Raw genomic sequence first — 22,603 nt, forward strand, 5'->3', positions numbered from 1 at the left:
TACCCAAATTTTACATTTCAACTGGGATGCTGCCTAAGAAGGGGATGCTACCCATGCAGCCATTAGACAGTGAAGCAGCTGTCTAGGGGTTTGAAACAGAGCTACAGACTCATTTTTGCCAAGGATGTTCTCTTGGAAAAATATCCAGTCCATCAAATATAAGCTAATGGCTCAACCGTTTGTTCTATTAATATCTAGGACACACTATAATAGAGCTGTACCGTGCATCTCCACATATTTCTGTTCTAGGATGGTAGTTATATAGTACAACAGCAGATATACAGTATGTATGTATGTTTGTATGTATAGGAGAGTGATGCTGCATTGTATGGCGTGCTGTGACATCGCTCGGCGCTTACGTACGTCCAGCACTAATGCATTTTGAAAGAAATGTAACTTTCTGTTTTAGATATCTGTGATTTAGCATGTCTCTTGGTGGATCTCGTAATGAATAATAATGTACACTCATTAATTTATTCCATAAATGGTAAAATACATGTTTCACTTTATTATTTTATTTAATAACACTTTAAAAGAAAGTTCTTTTATTTTTTTTAACAATATAGCAACACAGTATTTATTAATTTAGTTAGTATTAATTTATGAAAACGCAATTGTTTATTGTAAATTCACTATAGTTTGTAATGCATTAACTAATGTTAATATATACAACTTTTAGTTTTAAAAATATATTTGCATATGTGTAAATTTACATTATCCCAGATGTATAAGTGCTGCAAAATTGTTGTTTATTGATAGTTCATATTTAGTTGATTAATGTAACTAATGTTAACAAATACAATCTTAATGTAAAGTGTTATCTTTTATTTTAATATAGAGTTGTCAATACATTAAAATTCATTTAGATAAATATCATGCTTTTGTGTGTTTGTGAGTTGAAACTCAATTTGACTTTTTTTATTTTTTTATTTAAATCAGCAAGAAACGTCATGGTTACTGGTGTAACCTCCGTTCCCTGATGGAGGGAACGAGACGTTGGTGTAGATATAGTGACACTAGGGGTCACTCTTGGGAGCCCGAGACACCTCTGGTCTTTGATAAAAGGCCAATGAAAATTGGCGAGTGGTATTTGCATGCCACTCCCCCGAACATACGGGTATAAAAGGAGCTGGTATGCAACCACTCATTCAGGTTTTACGCTGAGGAGCCGGTATAAGGTCCGGCCATTTCAGCGGGTAGTTCAGCGTTGTGGCAGGAGGGACCAACGTCTCGTTCCCTCCATCAGGGAACGGAGGTTACACCAGTAACCATGACGTTCCCTATCTGTCACTCACTCGACGTTGGTGTCGATGTAGTGACACTAGGGGTCCCTATACAAAACGCCACAAGGCTGAACTGTGTTACGTGAACTGGCGGTGTGTGGTGGGCAGACTTGCTGTGTGCCTCATAGCCAGCGCACCAGGTCAACACGTAACCTCCCCCAACACAGTTATGAGTGTCAAACGGCCCTTTTTGGGGACAAGTCGACTACCCAGAGATAGAGACAGGCTTAACGCAGTCGTGGCCTCCTTCCCTTCTCTTTTTCCACTCCCTAAAAAAGAAGGGGGATTATCTGACTGGGCCGCCAGGTCTAGTCGGGGGGTGTCCCTCCCAAGGGAAGGACACCGCGGAGACCACATCTCACCCCAAGAGAGGGGGGGATATTTAAGTGGAAGAATACATCACATGGTCTTTCCAACCATGTGGAGAGCCTTCAAGGTAGATCCTGCCCAATGGGGGAAGAGTTACTACAACATGGAGACTGAGGGGCTCTGCCCAAGGAAGACGCAGTTTGCCAGTAGGGAAACGAACTAGCGGAAGATATAGATCGCATGGGGTTAGCCTTACAGGGAACCGCCACATGCGGAGCACCTACCCCAGAACCGGGCTCTTAGTTAGCGCGTGTACTGGGCCGGCAGCGAGTCTCTCCGAAAACTCGACTGCCACAGGGCTCGGAGGAAGTCAACCAGGGAACAACTTTTGTGAACACTACTGGGAATTAACAGCGCACGTCTTCAGCTCAAAAGGAGGTGGAAGGCGCTGTGTGCAAGCGATACACCCAACCGGCTATCCCGGGCTTATCCGCTTGTGTTGCGTGCCACTACCTGGGACGAAACCGGTTCCACCCGGAGGTTGTAGAACCTTGCAAAGGTGTTGGGTGTTGCCCAGCCCGCTGCTCTGCAATGTCTGTTAGAGAGGCACCTCTGGCTAGGGCCCAAGAAGCCGCTACACCACGGGTAGAATGGGCTCGTAGCCCTACTGGGGGCGGCATGTTTTGGGCGAGACATGCCATAGTTATGGCGTCAATGGGCCAGTGGGCGATCCTCTGCTTGGAGACAGCGCTTCCTTTCCGCTGTGCACCAAAGCAGACAAAGAGCTGCTCAGAGATTCTAAATCTCTGCGTGCGATCCAAATAGATGTGTAAAGCACGCACCGGACACAGCAACGACAGGGCTGGGTCTGCCTCCTCCTGGGGCAGCGCTTGCAGGTTCACCACCTGGTCCCTAAAAGGAGTGGTGGGAACCTTGGGCACATAGCCCGGTCGGGGGTCTCAGGATCACGTGAGAATAGCCCGGACTGAACTCCAGGCATGTTTCACTGACAGAGAACGCTTGCAGGTCACCTACCCTCTTGATGGAAGTGAGCGCAGTCAGGAGGGCAGTCTTCAAGGAGAGTGCCTTAAGCCCGGCTGACTGCAAAACTCAAAGGGGGCTCTCTGTAGACCCTGAAAAACTACAGAGGTCTGATGAGGGAACAAGGCGTGACCTGGAGGGATTCAGCCTCCTGGCGCCTCTTAGGAACCTGATGATCAGATCATGCTTCCCTAAGGACTTACCGTCGACTGCGTCATGGTGTGCTGCTATGGCAGCAACGTACACCTTCAAGGTGGAAGGGGACAGCCTCCCTTCCAACCTCTCTTGCAGGAAGGAAAGCACTGATCTGACTGCGCACCTCTGGGGGTCTTCCTGATGGGAAGAACACCACTTAGCGAACAGACACCACTTAAAGGCATACAGGTGCCTCGTAGAGGGAGCCCTAGCCTGAGTGAACGTGTCTACCACCGCAGGTGGGAGACAGCTTAGGTCTTCCGCGTCCCGTCCAGGGGCCAGACATGGAGATTCCAGAGGTCTGGGCGCGGGTGCCGGATGGTGCCCCTTCCCTGAGAAAGAAGGGCCTTCCTCAGGGGAATTTGCCCGGGGGGAGCTGTCACGAGGAGCGTGAGGTCCAAGCACCACGTCTGGGCGGGCCAGTAGGGTGCTTACCAGGACGACCTTCTCCTCGTCCTCCCTGACCTTGCACAGGGTCTGTGCGAGCAGGCTCACTGGGGAAAACGCATATTTGCGAATGCCAGGGGACCAGCTGTGTGCCAGCGCGTCTATGCCGAGGAAGGCCTCGGTGAGGGCGTACCAGAGCGGGCAGTGGGAGGATTCTTGGGAGGCGAACAGGTGCACCTGTGCCTGACTGAATCGACTCCAAACCAGCTGGACCACCTGAAGGTGGAGTCTCCACTCTCCCTTGAGGGTAACCTGTTGTTACGGCGCGTCCGCCGGAGTGTTGAGGTTGCCCAGGATGTGAGTGGCTTGCAGCGACTTGGTGCTGCTAACTCCGTTGGAGGAGACGGCGGGCGAGTTATGACATACAGCAGGAGCGCAGACCGCCTTGGCGGTTGACATATGCTACCGCTGCCGTGCTGTCTGTCCGAACTAGCACGTGCTTGCCCTGGATCAACGGCCGGAACCTCCGCGGGGCGAGCAGAATTGCCAGTAACTCGAGGCAGTTGATGTGCCAACGCAGCCGCGGACCCGTCTAGAGGCCGGCGGCTGCGTGCCCATTGCCAACAGTGCCCCAGCCCATTTTGGAGGCGTCTGTCATGACCACGACGCGCCTGGAGACCAGTTCTAGCGGAACACCTGCTCGTGGAAACGAGAGGTCGGTCCAAGGGCTGAAAAGACGGTGACAGACGGACGTAATGGCCACACGGTGTGTCCCGTGGCGCCATGCCCGTCTCGGGACTCGAGTCTGGAGCCAGTGCTGAAGCGGCCTCATATGCATCAACCCGAGCGGGGTGGCCACCGCCGAGGACGCCATATGCCCCAGGAGCCTCTGAAAATGTTTCAGTGGAACCGCTGTTTTCCATTTGAACGCCTTCAAACAGGCCAGCACCGACTGGGCGCGCTCGTTCGTAAGGTGCAACTCCAAACCGAGAAAAGAGATGCTCTGAACCGGGAGGAGCTTGCTCTTTTCCCAGCTGACCCGAAGCCCTAGTCGGCTGAGGTGTGAGAGCACCAGGTCCCTGTGTGCGCATAACCCGTCTTGAGAGTGAGCTAGGATTAGCCAGTCGTCGAGATAGTTGAGAATGCGAATGCCCACCTCCCTTAACGGGGCAAGGGCAGCCTCTGCGATCTTCGTAAAGATGCAAGGAGACAGGGACAGACCGAAAGGGAGGACTCGTACGATACGCCTGACCCTCGAACGCAAACCGCAGGAAGGGTCTGTGTCGAGGAAGGATCGAGACGTGAAAGTACGCATCCTTCGGGTCTACTGCCGTGAACCAATCTTGATGCCGGACGCTCGCTAGAATGCGTCTTTGCGTCAGCATCTTGAACGGGAGTCTGTGTAAGGCCCGGTTCAGTACTCGCAGGTCCAAGATTGGCCGCAACCCACCGCCTTTTTTCGGTACTGTACCGGCGGGTGGGGCCTCGCGGCGGGGCGGAGCTTGAGGTGCCACACCGCATCGTGGCCGTGCTGAGTCCGAGGACATCGAAGCACTTACCTGGCTCCTTGTGACCACCCCCGGAACAGCCTGGGACGGGGGAGGAAGAGGCCTGTCCTCATGACCCGTGGAGACTGTCACATCGGGGGTGGATTTGTGCCACAGCTGGGCGCTCAGGGCGGGAGACCGCCGCTGGAGTGCCAACCTGCCAAATGGAGTAGTGGACGGTGGTCGTGATGCCAGCCGTACACACCGAATATGTGACCCAGAGAACAAGGAAACCACTCTTGCGGAGCTCTTGAGTATTGCAGCCACTTGGGCATGCAGCGCAATTAAATACAAAAGGTAACAAAAAGAAGATCTGCTTACCAGCTCCAGAGCAGCGGGTTTCGTTGTCCCTGGGTCGCCCGTCTCAGGGGCGCTTCGAAGACCTCCGTGGGTTCTTCGGTGCCGGCTGTGAGACGGGTGGCGTTGGCTTCCTGCGGTGGGCTCCACGCCGGGGCCGGGCCGGAGGGGCGGGCTGCGGCGGAGCCGGTGCAGTCACTGCAGGGGTACGCCCTCGGCGATGAGTAGATGAGGTGCGGGATCTTGAGCCACGCCAGGGCAGGACAAGCCGGCTAGCATCCATCTACTGCTCTACCATCGAGAACTGCTGGGCAAAGTCCTCGACGGTGTCGCCGAATAGGCCCGCCTGGGAAATGGGGGCAGCAAGGAATCGTGTCCTGTCGGCCTCACCCATCTCGACCAGGTTGAGCCAAAGGTGGCGCTCCTGAACCACTAGTGTGGCCATCGTCCGCCCGAGAGACCGCGCCGTGACCTCCGTCGCTCGGAGAGCGAGGTCGGTCGCCGAGCGCAGTTCCTGCATCAATCCCGGGGCAGAACTACCCTCGTGCAGTTCCTTTAGTGCCTTGGTGGACTTGCAGGAGAGCCATGGCGTGCAGGGCGGAGGCGGCTTGTCCAGCAGCGCCGTAGGCTTTGACCGTCAGAGACGACGTAAACCTACAGGCCTTGGACGGGGACTTTGGGCACCCGCGCCAGGTGGCGGCGCTCTACGGGCATAGGTGCACCGCGAGCGCCTTTATCCACCGGGGGATTGCCGAATAACCCTTGGCCGCCCCCCCATCGAGGGTAGTGAGGGTGGGGAAGCTGAAAAGATCGGGACCGGGCAGTAAAAGGTGCCTCCCGCGACCTTGTCAGCTCTTCATGCACTTCCGGGAAGAAAGGAACGGGGCGGGGCGTGGCTTTGAGCGGCGCCGCGAGCCCAGGAACCAATCACAGAGCCGCGAGGGTTCAGGGAAGAGCGGTGAAATCCACTCTAACCGACGCTCGCGGCTGTCCGGGAAAGCATGTCGTCATCTCCGCGTCAGCCTGTGACTGGCCGATCGACCCCGAAGGGAGGAGCCCAGCTGAGGCTTCCGACTGGACGAGCCCGCTCTCCGATGCTGCGCTCGAGAGCTCATCACTTTCGCGAGCTCCGAATAAGAGGTCGAACTCGCCGTGAGACGAGCCGGCGGACTCACCCGTAAGCCCGATCGGGGCAGACGAGCGTGCTGGGGAATGGGAGGTCCGTGGGGGGATACCCGGCGGAGGCGGTCCCATTGGGGTCCCCAAATCGCCCCCAGTGCTAGCCGCGCTGGCCTCAAACCCGTGGGTAAAAGGACCGAGGCGGGAGCCTCTGGGGTGGCTCGCTTCCTTATGAAGGCGAGCCGCGACCGCAACGTTGCCATGGACACATTCTCGCAATGAGAACGTGACCATCCACGAACGCTGTCTCCGCGTGAGCAGTGCCCAGACACGAAAGACAGTGATCGTGACCGTTAGAAGGCTCCCTGTTTATCCTTTTGATCTTTCATAAAAAAAAAAAAAAAAAATTAAAAAAAAAATCACAAAAATCTAACCTTTAATTGAAGTAAAAAAATAAAAATAAAAAAATAAAATAAAAAAAAAATTGGCCATAATTATTGGCACCCTTTTATTCAATACTTTTTGCAACCTCCCTTTGCCAAGATAACAGCTCTGACTCTTCAGTTCACCTCACAGGTTTTCTATGGGTTTCAGGTCAAGGGACTGGGATGGTCATGGCAGAACCATGATTTTGTGGTCAGTGAACTATTTTTGTGTTGATTTTGATGTGTGTTTTGGATCATTGTCCTGCTGGAAGATCCAACCATGGCCCGTTTTAAGCTTTCTGACAGAGGCAGTCAGGTTTAGATTTTTTATCTGTTGGTATATGATAGAGTCCATGATGCCATTTATCAGAACAAGATGTCCAGGACCTCTGGCAGAAAAACAGCCCAACAACATTAAAGATCCAGCACCATATTTAACCATGGGCATTGGGTACTTCTTCATCTCTGTGTGCGCCAAACCCATCTCAGGTGTTTGCCAGAAAGCTCTTTTTTTGTTTCATCTGACCACAGAACCTGGTCCCATTTGAAGTTCCAGTAGTGTCTGGCAAACTGAAGATGCTTGAGTTTATTGTTGGATGAGAGCAGAGGCTTTTTTACTTGAAACCCTCCCAAACAACTTGTGGTGATGTACGTAAGTTCTGATTGTAGTTTTGGATAATTTCTGACCCCAAGACACAACTAATTACTGCAATTCACCAGCTGTGATCCTTGGAGAAGTTTTGACCACTTGAACCATCCTCCTCACCGTGTGTGGAGACAATATAGACACATGTCCTCTTCCAGGCCAGTTCTTAACATCTCAAGTTGACTGGAACATCTCAATTGTTGCCCTGATGGTGGAAATGGTCATTTTCAATGCTTTAGCTATTTTCTTATAGCCACTTCCCATTTTGTGAAACTCAACAACCTTTTGCCACACATCAGAACTATATTCTTTAGTCTAACCCACTGTGATTGATGATTAAGGGAATTTGGCTTGTGTGTTACTCATTTTTATACCCCTGTGAAACAGGAAGTCAATCCTGAACAATTTCATGTTCCGAGTCACCCAGATAATATAAAATATGAATGGGAATATACTTCAGATATATTTTACTCATAAGAATTTCTAGGGGTGCCAATAATTGTGGCCAACATGTTTTGGAGAATATTTATATTTATTTAATAATGATATATTTCCCGTTTCAATTGTTTTACTTCAATTAAAGGTTAGATTTTTGTGAATTTTTTGAATGAAAGATCAAAAAGATAAACAATGCAGATTTTTTTCACAGCCTTTTTGCTCATATTTACCAAGGGTGCCAATATTTTTGGCCACCACTGTATATATATATATATATATATATATATATATATATATATATATATATATATATATATATATATATAAAATTTATTTATTTATTTATTTATTATTTAAATTAGCAAGAAATTCTACCATGACATATACTGTACATACATTTTTTTTTATTTTAATAATATATCTTTGTGTGTATTTATTTATTTATTTTATTTTTTTATTATTAAATCAGCATAAAGGCAGTACACTAGATAGTATACTATCATGGCATATAAAGACTGTCGAGTATGTATATGTGTTATTCAGACAGTATCTGTTTAAAGGTTTGTTGTATGAACTACATTATGTGCATCATCCTAATGAACAATGCATTTGCATTATTAGTGCATTCGCTTTTGATAATCATGTGCTTTTATCTTGACTCAAGGTAGGTTTGTTTAAAAGGATGAGTGGTATCGGCTCTCGATTCAGTGACAGAAACATCAAAGGTTTTTAGAGAGATCAACAGAGCAGAGGCCACAGCATCAGTAATGCATCTCAAACTTGCTTTTGTGTGTGTTAACTCGCGTTTCTGTGCCTCAGTTCTTTCAAAGCTGCCCTTTCTGTGAGCAATAGACTCTCCTTTAACTTGGAATGCGGATTCTGCAAGTCTTGTGTCGCTTGGATTTTCCTTTTCGTTTCATAAGCTACTCATGCCATTTCCATTCGTTCTTGGTCTATTTCTGTTCAGCTGTGTCACAGCCAAATAAAATTCTTCCCCAAACACCACACAAGCTCATGGTTTATACAAAAGTGCAAGAAGTGATGAATTGAACATGCAGTTGGACAGGGAAAATGAGAAAGTTCCTCGGTGTGTCCTTATTGAAGTTTAACACGCTTTCAAAGACCGCATGTGTTGTGTCTGTGAGGGGAGAAGACAGTGTACCTGCTCTTTGTTGTGCAGTACACTGTCTAGTGTATTTGCAGTCCACTGTGAACATGACACACTCCATTAGCTCTGAAATGGCAACAGTAGCAGACGGGCGTAATTCATGCGGAATTCAAACACTCTAGAAGTGGAGATGCACCTAAAGTATTCTCGACTGTGGCTGTTAAAGGACTGTTTCTCTTTGACATGTTTCTCTTTGACATGTCTGTCTCTGGGGTCCATGTAGACTAGTGTAGGTTGGTGTGATTGTATATACTGGGCAACAGTAGAAATGTGGCAAGTTTCATTATGATTGGCCGTACACAGCACAAGTTATTAGCTGCTGAAATTTGATTAGCTGTTGGTGGCCAGATTTGTTGATTTGTCCATTCAAGATTTTTAAGGATATGTAAGCACCTAAATCAAAGAAGGTGCATGCCAAATTCCAGTTTTCTTGATGAAACAGTTGCAGAGTTAGCACCCCCATATAGACAGAAATGGACAATGTTTGGCATACGTCCTCAAAATGTTTGTGTCAAAGTTTACCAAGTTTCATTAAGTTTGGATTTTGCGTTTAGAAGATGCAGATCGATAAGTGAAAATGGGCCACCCTAAATACTTCATTTGCTTGTAACTCTGAAGCGCTTTGATGAGCGAAAATAGTTCTAGTTAAGAAGAAAGTAAAGCTGTTGTTTACAGTTGCCAAGCAAAAACATTGACAGAATTGATTTCTGTGGATTTTGTAGGCATAGTTGTTTTGGTGTCGAATTTTTGCTTTGATCACAGTTGCACAATTACGATTTCCTTATGTTATAGCACCACCTACAGTAGTAGTAGAATTGGATGAAATTTGGCATGGGCCCTCAGAATTGTCCATGCATTTAGATTTTTCAGTTTACTCCTCTGCAACAATCACTTGCAGCTTTGAAGGTCATAATGTTACACTCATCAGAGTAAATAACATTTTTAGTTGTTGATTTTGACTTTGTCACTGTGCGATGTATTTATTATCTGGTCCAGTGGCATGCTTATCACTGACATGGGTATTTTTTGTTGCTCTTATCTGACTTGACAAGTCATTCTTGCTTTGTGATTTACAGCTAACTAAGAGTTTCTGTGAAATCTAATAGTTTGGCTCAGAGCTGTGCGGAACAACCATAATCAGTAGGAGTGATTGTATGTTACGGTAATGGTATATATCATAATAAAGTCATTTTTGTTAAAAAAATAAATTAAATAAAAATGGATGTCTATATTACATGATCATGTGACAATGACTATAATTAGAGAATGCAGTAAAATAATTACTTTCCAATGAGAGGTACTTCATCTTATTTGATTACTTTCTCTTGTTATTTGGAACTCGATGGACACAAACATGGCATCAGTCCAAAAACAGCTTCACATTATCGAGTTAAAAACAAAAGACTCAAAACAGTAAAGCATACATTATAAAATGGATAATTCCAACTCTTAATTCTGATTGGATGTGCCACATTTGAAACCATTGTGAAATAGTCAATATACTCACACCCACGACTGCGCATCAGTTAAATTGTGTGCGTCGACTCGTATACTTGTTTAGGAACACGTTGACTTGTAAGATTGTTTGGAAATGCATCGTTTCATTAACTGGGAATGCACTGACTTGTAAGCTTGTTTGGAAATGCAGCAATTTGTATACTTGATTGGGAACGCGTCGAATTGTAAGATTGTTTGGGAATGCATTGACTCGCCAACTTGTTTGGGAACTCGTTGACTCGTTAACTTGTTTGGGAACACATCGACTCGCAAACTTTAGGAACTTGTTGACTCACAAACTTGTTTAGGAACTTGTTGACTCGTTAACTTGTTTAGTAACTTATTGACTCACAAACTTGTTTAGGAACGTGTTGACTCGTAAACTTGTTTGGGAACTTGTTGACTCGTTAACTTGTTTGGGAACATGTCCACTCGCCAACTTGTTTAAGAAATTGTTGACTTGTTAACTTGTTTAAGAACTTATTGACTCGTTAACTTGTTTGGGAACACATTGACACAAAGTTGTTTGGGAACTTGTTGACTCATTAATTTGTTTAGGAACTTGTTGACTCATATACTTGTTTGGGAACTTGTTGACTCATAAACTTGTTTGGGAACTTGTTGACACGTTAACTTGTTTGGGAACATGTTCATTCGCCAACTTGTTTGGGAACTTGTTGACTATTTTTTTTATCTCCTATTTTGGAATGCCCAATTCCCACTACTTAGTAGGTCCCCGTGGTGGCACGGTTACTTACATCAATCTGGGTGACGGAAGACAAGTCTCAGTTGCCTCCACTTCTGAGACAGTCAATCCACACATCTTATCACGTGGCTCGCTGTGCATGACACCGCGGAGACTCACAGCATGTGGAGGCTCATGCTATTTTTCACGATCCACGCACAACTCACCACGTGCCCCATTGAGAGCGAGAACCACTAATCATGACCACGAGGAGGTTACCCCATGTGACTCTACCCTCCCTAGCAACCAGGCCAATTTGGCTGCTTAGGAGACCTGGCTGGAGTCACTCAGCACACCCTGGATTCGAACTCGCAACTCCAGTGGTGGTCGTCAGCGTCAATACTCACTGAGCTACCCAGGCCCCGAACTTGTTGATTTGTTAACTTGTTTAGGAACTTGTTGACTCGTTAACTTGTTTAGGAAAGCATTGACTTGTAAGCTTGTTTGGGAATGCATCGATTTGTATACTTAATTGAGAATGCATCAACTTGTAAGCTTGTTTGGGAACACGTTGACTTGTAAGCTTGTTTGGGAACACATTGACTTGTAAGCTTGTTTGGGAACGTGCCGATTCGTATACTTAATTGAGAACGTGTTGAATTTTAAGCTGCTTTGGGAACATGTCGACTCGCCAACTTGTTTGGAACCTTGTTGACTTGTTAACTTATTTAGGAACTTGTTGACTCATTAACTTGTTTGGGAACACTTTGACTCATAAACTTGCTTTGGAACACTTTGACTCATAAACTTGCTTGGGAATGTGTAGGCTTGTAAGCTTGTTTGGAAATATGTCAACTTTTCAACTTATTTAGGAACACATTGACTCACCAAATTGTTTGGGAACTTGTTGACTCGTTAACTTGTTTAGGAACACATTGACTCACTGGCTTATTTGGGAACCTGACTGATTAATTTGTTTGGGAATGCATTGACTTGTAAACTTGTTGACTTGTTTGTGATGAGTCCCTCTCTATAGTTTTGCATTACTCCATGTTTCTTTGTAACTTTCACGATTAACCTCTTACACTTGGAGCAGCCTGGTACCGGGCCGAGAGGGGGCGCTGATCATGAAAAAAAATATGTATTATGGTATTACTCAACAGCCAGTTGCTTGATCTGCACAGTGCACAACAGGTGTAATTTTAAAGCCTAGACTCTTATCTTTACAATGAATATATCTGATCTGACCAATTGTACAATATTGCTTTTAAATTTGCTGACAAAGGAGACCTGTTCCTTTTTCATAATTTGAAAATGATCACACAGCCATGTGTCATATATCTTTGGAAAGGTCTTGATTAGTAAAATACAATGAGAAAATTTGTTTCGCTCAGAGACCAAACTACAGTGAGTATTAGCGTCTCACAGAATTATCATCACATTTTGGTTTATAACTTCATTAAAAATAAACATGATATAGAAAATTGCATATCACAACTTACAGCAGATGTCTCCAAATCAAACAAGTGTAAAGCAGTCCTGCCCATTAATAACCTCTGAAATATATCTACAGAGGAATTAACAGTATAGAAATATCTCTATCAAAATATTTCTCTATACCAGCCCACCCTAGTTTGGCCACAATGCAGTTTTTAGCATGCTGACATGATTCAAACATGCATTAGACATCAGCTGCAGTTCAAGGTGACACTGATGTGCTACAGGGGATTGGATCTCATAAAATTCATTTGAATTTCTGTGTCCTGCGCTTTCAATTTACAGCATTTGATTCTGACAGGATGCTTTTGTTTTTGTGTTACTTCTGTTTTTCACGTCCTCCTTCTCATTTGAGTCTGATAATGTCACGGAGGAGAAGATAAAAAGATTGCACAACTCTGACTGCTCTTTTGTTTGAGAGATAAAATTCAGCCACGCCATGTGAATACGGTAAACAGTCTGCATACCAAATGAATCTAGATGAGTATCTGAAACAGTGGCACAGAAATTACCACAAAAACAGGCACAAATTCTGCCGCCTCATTGAATGGGTTTACAATAAATTATTTGCCTTTCCAGAAGACAAACCTTCCAATTAGTTGCATTTGCTTCTTAAAAGGCATATTCTACACATTGTGTAGCATTATAATTTTTTTTTTTTTCTCCTGAAGTTATAATGTAAGTCAAAGTTTCTTAGACCAAAAACAGTCATCATTTATAAGGTGAACGGCATCATGCAGTATTGTGTTCTGAAATGTAAAATGGCACAATTCATAATGCAATGCAAAGTACACGTTGCATTCTCAGTGTTGCCACAAGGGACGCTATAGTGAACATTAGCATAAATTGTCTTCTTCATTAGTCAGTTTTGTCATTCAGGTCAACTACTGTCATGGCGGACCAACAGTTGAAATGTTTATAGTAGCTACCTGAATAAAAAACATTTGACATGAGAAGGAAACTGATTTTCCCCCTTAAGGACTGACGTTTTTTACCACCACAAGAACGGACTGTGAAAACGCAGGCTATGCTACTATTGGTTAATATTATTTTGCCCCGCCCATACAGCTTTGATTACATCAGCAGAAAAGAAAAGATGTTTAAGAGGCAGAGAAATCTATTACAATTCAATAAAATTAAACATATATATTCTGTAGAATAACATGTACTGATTGATAGTTAAAAGAACAGGGACACTTAAGGAAGTAAACAAGAACAATTTTGATTGTTGACTTTAGTTAAACACTGTGTAGAATGCGTTTGTCTGGCTTTTGGTAACTTCATGTTTTTAAAGGGCAGGTCTTTCACTGTGAGAAGCCTTTGACCTTCCTCGCTGGTAAATAAGTGTGATTGTATTGCCTGCAGTGGATGCCAGCAGTGGAATTGGTGCTGGTTTTGTGCCCAGTACAAAGTGTGATTTGGGTGATTGGCTCGGGTCACTACATCTGCATGTTGATTGGTTTTCTAGTGTTTTATTGAAAATGTTACAGACGTTGCTATTTCAGGCCTGTTGATGCATCACAGCAGTTTCATTGTCACCTTCAGTCTGTATTTGTACTGAGATAAATTAGATTATGATTCAAGGTTATTTTAAACAGTGTGCTGCGAGATGTTTAAAAGATTTAATAAGAAAAATTATTTGGTTGTGTCAGAATTATTTAGGAGAACTTAATTATGTAAACTATTGAATTACTGACACAGCTATGTTTAAATGGGAATTTTGTGTTTTTTGTTTTAAATATTTAAATACATCCCATCTCAGTTAAATATGCAGTCAACTATGAGTAAGCAATTAGTAGGTTAATTTCCCTGAATTAAATTAACATTTTATCCTGACAAGCAAACTTGCATAAGAAATCTCCTTGTCATATTTATATGAAATTATATTTTGTGTGAAGAAAATAAAGAGACTACATTTAAGACCATTAAGATATGTTTGCATTGTGACATTATTTTCAGGACACTTTAGCACATTTACCGCAATTGATGATTCTCTTTACTGAAACACATTCATTTGTTTTTATTGTATTACAGTAAAAATAGTTGCTGTTGTACAGTGATTAAATTGATGATTAAATTAAAATCTGTGAAAATGAAGGCAGCCTGGGTAGCTCTCACACCTGGAGTTGCGAGTTCATATCCAAGGTGTGCTGAGTGACTCCAGCCAGGTCTCCTAAGCAACCAAATTGGCCCGGTTGCTAGGGAGGGTAGAGTCACATGGGGTAACCTCCTCGTGGTCGCGATTAGTGGTTCTCACTCTCAATGGGGCGTGTGGTAAGTTGTGCGTGGATCGTGGAGAGTAGCATGAGTCTCCACATGCTGTGAGTCTCCGCGGTGTCATGCACAACGAGTCACGTGATAAGATGCACGGATTGACGGTCTCAGAAGTGGAGGCAAACGAGACTTGTCCTCCACCACCTGGATTGAGGCGAGTAACCGCGCCACCACGAGGACCTACTAAGTAGTGGGAATTGGGCATTCCAAATTGGGAGAAAAAAGAAAAAAAAAATCTGTGAAAATGAATGGCAGTTCCTGTCACAGTGTTGTCACCTTTCTGTTCCTAGGACTCTTATTTTGATATGGTTTTTGTCTTCTGTCATTAGTTGGCCTCAAACTACACTTCCCATTATGCACCTGTTGATTACACCATTACACTGTTACCCATCTTTGTTCCCAGGTGTTCTGTGTTTTGTCATCACCCAAGTTTGTATATATACCCTGTAGTTTTTCCAACTCATTGTCAGTTCTTTATGTTACCTTGTATGTTATTTAGTATGTTCCTGTGTTTGGTGTTCATAGATTATTTGGTTCTTTGTGTAACTCCACGTTGTTTTGTATCTCCATCATCACCTTCATTAAAAGCCTGCGTATAGATCCATCGTCTCCCATCTCATCTCTGCTACATACCGTGACAGTACCAAGACATTACTATTATGATGCATAGATGAAAAAAAATGATATATTATATATATACATATATATATATATATATATTCATTTTAAACTAAGTTGGGATAGTGAGAATATCACAATGACCACCAATTTTTGCGTATTGGTAGAGAGAACTGGGGTGTAAAATATGCTGAATTATAATGAAAAAATGTCACAACACTTAATAACCATAAAACTAGACTTCATTGTCTATATACAAAATTTATTTTGTATTTATTTCTTATGATTTTTGATTCAAATAGTACCAAGACATTTTTGTAAGACTCGCCTTAGCAGTTTTTTCTTCTTGTTTTATTAACAAAAATTTTGTTAGATTTATGCTTAAAACAAGAATAAGAAAACAATAGGGTATGAAAAATATGTTTAATTCAAGATATATTTGTCATGGTCTCAATCTCAATTTTTCTTGTTCTAACGATGTTTAGATATTTTTACTGGAAAACAAGACAAATGTACAGTTTTTTTGTAGTCTGAAAGTTGTTGACGCTCCTCCGTTCACATTGTTTACTGTGTTTGTGTTCTTGATTTTGTCATTCCAGCATTGAAAAAGGGTCGTTTCTGGATCACACCGGACCCGTACCACAACGACGACAACATCCAGATCGGGCGCGAGGTGAAGATCTCGTGTCAGGTTGAGGCCATGCCTCCTGAGGAGCTGCAGTTCAGCTGGTTGAAGAACGGTCGAGCACTGCGGAGCTCCGAGCGGATGGTCATCACGCAGACTGATCCTGACATCTCGCCCGGCACCACCAACCTCGACATCATCGACCTGAAGTTCACTGACTTTGGCACGTACACGTGTGTGGCGTCGCTGCGAGGGGGCGGGATTCCAGAGATCAGCATTGACGTCAACATCTCGTCCACCACTGGTGAGTCTCAAACACGACGCAATTAGAAACAATAGGACCAGCAGCAATGTTAGTAGCACTGATTTGCATACAGCTGTCCGGGACATCACTACATTTTCAGGAGAATGACTATAATGACACATGCTATCATCCATATAAAATTTGGCAGAGATTAAAGGTGCACTAAGTTTTATAGTTAATGGACACAGACTTCAAGTCAACATGAAACTGCATTTGTAACCTCTTATCTAGAAGTATCTAGATGTACAACAGGAAATTCAATGTAAAAAAATGTAGTTTGGCCGTTTAACTATTGGTTTACATTAACCAATACCCCATGCTGCCAAACTGACATCATCTGAAAGAGAAAGTCAATTCCAAAGAAGAGCAAGTTGTTACATTTTGATGATAGATTGCAAAAACAAACATTTGGAATAACATGCACTGATGAATTGTTCACAATTAGACCAGAATTCTTTTTTTTTCAAATGAGTCGATTTTGATTTAATGTTGAATTTAAGATGAACTAACCTTGAACTCAGAGGGAAACTGAGGTTATTTTTGTATTTTTGTCTTGCTTTACATTAAAAATATCTAAATATCCTTAACCTCGTGTGACCCCGCGGCCTCATGCAAGGACTCGTTTTACACAACACATAATTTTAATGAATAAAACTGACTGAATACTGTTCACAAGACTCTAGGCTGTCATTTAAGAGTTAAACTGCTGCCGCACCGAGTCACGTGACTCAACAGCATGTCGTCAATTTCCTTGAAGCGCTTCTATGGATGCAGTGCCAATAAAAGTGCCTCTGGTAAAAAATATCTTTATGTCTTTTCATTGAAACCTGTTTGGTTGTAAAGAGTAGTCTCTAGTTTCGTTTGATATGCCACTTTAAATAATCTGTTCATTTTTCGTGTGTTAGTATGCTGATAAACATGATGTCACCGACACTGGCACCGCATTTCCTTAAAAGTTTAAAAAAAATGTGCGAGTTATTTTGAGTAACTTTCAAATCTTACACATCTGTGGGTCATTTAACTTCATTTTAATATACATTCTGTTATGTTTAATTTTGTTATCTCTGTGCAATACGGTTCTGTAGTGAGAATCACTCTGGCACCAATTGAAATGAACTGGGCCTCACATAAGACACCAAAGTATGTAATGATTTTTGATCACACTTCACTTAAGGTGTATGTGTTTGTAATTATTAATATCAGACGGCCCCTCTCTCCATCCTCGGGGCACCAGCTAAGGAGTTTCCCTTAACAGTAAAAGAATAATCCAAATGAACTATTCAATAAATTAAAATTATGTAAATTGGAGGGAGTTGGTCATCTGAATAATCTGAAAGATTTGTGAGATTCCCTAACCCTTTAGAGCTCTTCTGTATCATCAACACAAGAAACACACAGTTGTAATAAAATCAGTTTGTGACGAGGAAAAGGCGGGCCGGCTGTGAGTCTGCACGGTTGGCCCCCAGTTGGGCTAATTAGCCGAGGAGAGGGATAAGGCCCCCGGGAGAAAGTTCGGGAGTGAGAGAGCCACACGCAGCTGCCGAGTGTGTGTTTTTGTTTTGTGTCTTTTTGTTTCATTAAATATTACTTTGACTGTTCAGCTGGTTTCCGCCTCCTCCTTGCCCATTTAAACCATGTTACATTGGTGCTGAAGCCCGGGAAGGAGGAGGGATGCGCTGTTGTGGAGTCCTCGCCACTGCCGTCTGCCCAATGGAGCATCCGCGGCCGTCCGCCGGGGGACAGAGCAGTCAATGCCGGCCACCTGGACGTGGAGGAACAGTCGCCGTCCGCGAGGGGAGGAGGGGCTCGCTGCCAGCTGCCTGGAGCAGTGGAGCCGCTACCAGGGGCGGAGGAGCTCGCTACCAGCCGCCAGAACGCGGAGGGTCGCTACATACGCCAGGGGTCAGAGGAGTGGTCGAGGACCAGGCGACGGCGTGTCGGGGAACTGGCAAGCAATTTTTTTTCTCTCTCTCATTGTCACTCCACCTTGCCCTTTCCCCCTCTCTGTTAATTAATAAGGTGAAAACCTTATTTCTATTTAAACAAATGTTTGATATACAGCTTGTGCAATCTAAGGAACATTAGATAATCATAACATGTTACAGTGGGGAAGGAGCTGGAATCCATTTCAACAGCCTTGGACACGAAGGAGCTGAGGAATGCTGATCTCCTGGAAGCACCGAGAGGGTTCTTGCAATCTGGAACACGCAGATATATAGCCTTTATGTCAGTGCAAGATTCATCATCTGGAACACGAAGATGCATGAAACTTGAAGAGAAAGTTTGCTCGCCAGAGCTAAACCTTGATGCTATAGTTATCTCCCTGGTATAGGGATTCCAAACTTGGTGTTGCAATAGTTTCTTGTAGTGAGACTTGGTACTTGGTCAATCTTATTCTGTCTCTTGGATGGACACTAAGAACACTGGGTGAACTGTTATCCTCTCTCTATCTGTGAAGCTGAGACCTAGCACGTTGGATGGTTTGTATTCTGTTACATCTCCTACCACTCAGGCCAGAGATTCATAATGTTGATTATTATTCTGTTATTGCTCCCGAACTCGAACAGCTGAAAACTCAGAACGGAGAAGTGTTATAGAAGTGTATCCTGTTAACGACCCTCTGGACAGGGACTCAGGACAAAGGTGTGGTTGTTGTAAAGATAATTTATACCTTCCTGATGAGGAGGAGATTTCAGTTTGGCGCCTTCCTGTTTCAGGGTTATGACTGGCTGCTGACATCAGAGGGGGCCCATACAGTGTGGCTCACCCTCCCTTCTCTCTCACGTTTCTCTGTCTTCCTGTTCCGGTTGCTGCCGACATACTGCACGAGTCTGTGTTTGTAGCTGGCTAGCCTGCTTAGCATTGCTTATTCTTCTTATATTCTTTTCTACTGTTTGAACTGCGTGTATTTTACCATGCGCACCCGTTTTCTCTCTTTTTTCTTTCTTTTTTCCTCCACTTGTCTACATCTCACATCTTGACTGAATGGATTCATTTTCTCCACTGTGTTTTATATGGATTATTGCATCAATCTCAAACATCTGCTGATAAGGAACCCCATTAAACCACATCGAACTCAAACACTAGCCACTCAAGAACAACCATAACAACAACAACAACAACAACAACAACAACAACAAACAATTGTGGTAAGTGATGGCATCCACACATGTTATTTCTTCCTCCATTGCATGTCACATGTTTACTATAGCTTCTTCCATCAGCAGTGAGGGATTTACAGTACATGTGATAAATGTAAGGAATTAGTCAGGTTGACGGAGAAGGTTAATGAGTTAGAGACACACATCCATATGCTAGTGGAGGTCAGTGAGATACTGTTTCGGATACGGATAGTACAGCGAGCAACACACACACTTTGGTTCCGGCTGTAGAGCCCCTGCAGCAGGGCGTTTGGGTGACGTCTCAGCGGCATACTCGCTCAGCAAAGCGACACCACTCTCCCGTTCATGTTAGGGTTTCCAATCCTTTCTCTCCACTCAGTGATGCACCCACTGATAATCATTTTGAAAGAGCCTTGGTCATAGGTGATTCTATTGTAAGGAACGTGGAAATAGAGACTCCAGCCACCATTGTTAAATGCATTTCTGGGGCTCGAGCATCTGACATCAGATCAAATTGTCAAGTGCTGGCTAATGCTAAATGTAGATTTTCTAAAATTATTATTCATGTTGGCACTAACGATGTCCAGCTTCACCAGTTGGAGATCATTAAAGATAATGTTAAAGAGGTGTGTGAACTTGCAAAAACGATGTCAGACACTGTGATATGCTCTGGCCCCCTCCCTGCTCATCATGGTGATGAGGTTTATAGTAGATTAGTGTCACTGAACGGCTGGATGTCTGAGTGGTGTCCGGAGAAGAGCATATGATTTATAGACAACTGGAAGAGTTTTTGGGGTAGACCTGACCTGCTAAAGAGAGACTGACTCCATCCCTACAGGCAAGGTGCCGCTCTCCTATCTAGTAATTTGGCTCATAGTCTTAATAGTGATAGAATTTGACTAACTGGGGCCCAGGACAGGAAGCAGACAAAAACGTTAATCCGAACATCTGCTAGCTACCTTGAGGTGTCACACAGGTCACATAAGAGACTGTATCACCTAGATATCATATAGAGACTGTGTCTGTTCCCCGAACTACCAAACACAAACCCCTCACTAAATCATTCAGAAAAAAATTAATTAAGGTAAAACTTGAAAAAAATCATAATCATATACTAGATTTAATTTTGTCATATGGAGTTGATGCTGATACTATAGAAATTCTACCACAGAGCGATGACATCTCAGATCATTACCTTGTCTCTTGTTTGCTGCGATCAACTAATGTCACTCAGTCTACACCATGCTATTGTTCAGGTAGAACTATTCTTTCGACCTCTAAAGATAGCTTCACTAATAATCTTCCAGAATTGTCTCACATACTCAGTAAGCCAAAAAGTTAATGTAATAACAGAAAATATAAATACAGTCTTCTCTAGCATGCTTGATGCCCCCTTTGATTAAAGAAAATTAAAGAAAAAATCCCCGCTCCGTGGTACAATGATCACACTCATGCTTTCAAGAGAGCAGCTCAAAAAATGGAGCGCAAGTGGAAGAATACAAAATTAGAGGTATTTCACGGTGCATGGAAGGATAGTGTCTGTAGCTACAGAAAGGCACTAAAAGCTGTCAGGTCAGCATATTATAGCAAACTCATAGAAAATAACCACAACAATCCTAGGTGTTTATTTAGTATTGTGGTTAAATTGGTTAGGAATAAAGCCTCGACTGAACCAGATATTCCGTCACAGCACAATAGCAATGTCTTCATGAATTTCTTCACTGATAAAATAGAAATCATCAGAAATAAGATTGGAATTATGCAATCAACTTTCACTGCACCTCAGAAAACAGTGTTTCATAAATTTCCTCACAAGAAACTTCAATCCTTCGCTGTCATAGGTCATGAAGAGCTAAAAAATTTTTTTGCAAAAAATCAAAAGCCACAACATGTATGTTAGATCCAATACCAACTAAGCTCTTAAAAGAGGTATTCCCTGTAATCTCAGAACCTTTTCTTAATATTATTAACTCCTCACTATCCTTAGGACATGTCCCAAGAAACTTTCAAATGGCAGTTATCAAACTGCTTATTAAGAAGCCACAGCTTGATCCTGGAGAATTGGCTAGTTATAGACCGATTTCAAATCTCCCATTTATGTCGAAAATACTAGAAAAGGTAGTGTTCTCCCAACTATGTTCATTTCTACAGAGAAATGGTATATATGGATTTAGGCCCCATCACAGTACAGAGACTGCACTTATCAGAGTTACAAATGACTTGCTCTATCGTGACTGCATTTCTTTTCTAGCGCTTTTAGATCTTAGTGCTGCCTTCGACACCATAGATCATGACATTCTCTTGAATATGCTGGAGAATTATGTTGGCATTTGTGGACTTGCATTAGCATGGTTTAGATCCTATTTATCAGACCGCTACCACTTTGTATGTGTAAACAAGGAATTGTCAAATCAAACAAAAGTTAAGTATGGAGTGCCACAGGGATCCATTTTAGGGCCTCTGCTTTTCTCCTTATATATGCTTCCCCTGGGAGATATTATGAGGAATCGTGGAATAAGTTTCCACTGTTATGCCGAAGATACCCAACTTTATATTTCTTCTAAACCCGACGAAATTTCACAATTCTCCAAATTAGCAGAGTGTATCAATATAATCAAAGATTGGATGGCCAGAATTTTCCTTCTACTCAATTCCGACAAAACAGAGGTACTACTTATTGGACAAAAACCTCTAAAAATAAGCCGCTAAAACCTCATTTGAATCTCGATGGATGTACTGTTACATCATCTTCAACAGTGAAGAACTTAGGTGTTATATTTGATACCAATCTGTGCTTTGAAAATCAAATTTCCAATGTTTATAGAACAGCATTCTTCCATCTCAGAAATATTGCTACGTTACAAATCATGCTCTCTGTTGCTGATGCAGAAAAACTAATTCATGCGTTCATGACCTCAGGACTAGATTATTGTGATGCATTACTGGGAGGATGTACTTCAAGTTCAATAAACAAACTTCAATTGGTTCAAAATGCATCTGCCAGAGTGCTGACTAGAACCAAGAAATATGATCATATTAGCCCCATTCTATCGTCGTTACATTTGCTACCTGTTAAATTTTGTATTAATTTTTAAATTCTGTTAACTACATACAAAGCTTTGAATG

At 43.3% G+C, this 22,603-nt stretch overlaps 1 protein-coding gene across 1 annotated transcript in view; it reads left to right on the top strand.

Moving 5' to 3' along the window:
• LOC127409995 (MAM domain-containing glycosylphosphatidylinositol anchor protein 2-like) overlaps positions 1 to 22,603 on the top strand; it is a 248,363-nt gene that overhangs the window by 134,748 nt on the left and 91,012 nt on the right. The window contains exon 7 of the mRNA XM_051644966.1: positions 16,026 to 16,355. Within this exon, the coding sequence (XP_051500926.1) occupies positions 16,026 to 16,355 (330 nt within the window). The remainder of the gene's footprint in view (positions 1 to 16,025; positions 16,356 to 22,603) is intronic.

This window comes from Myxocyprinus asiaticus, chromosome 19 (assembly GCF_019703515.2).
Source record: "Myxocyprinus asiaticus isolate MX2 ecotype Aquarium Trade chromosome 19, UBuf_Myxa_2, whole genome shotgun sequence".
Lineage (NCBI taxonomy): Eukaryota > Metazoa > Chordata > Actinopteri > Cypriniformes > Catostomidae > Myxocyprinus > Myxocyprinus asiaticus.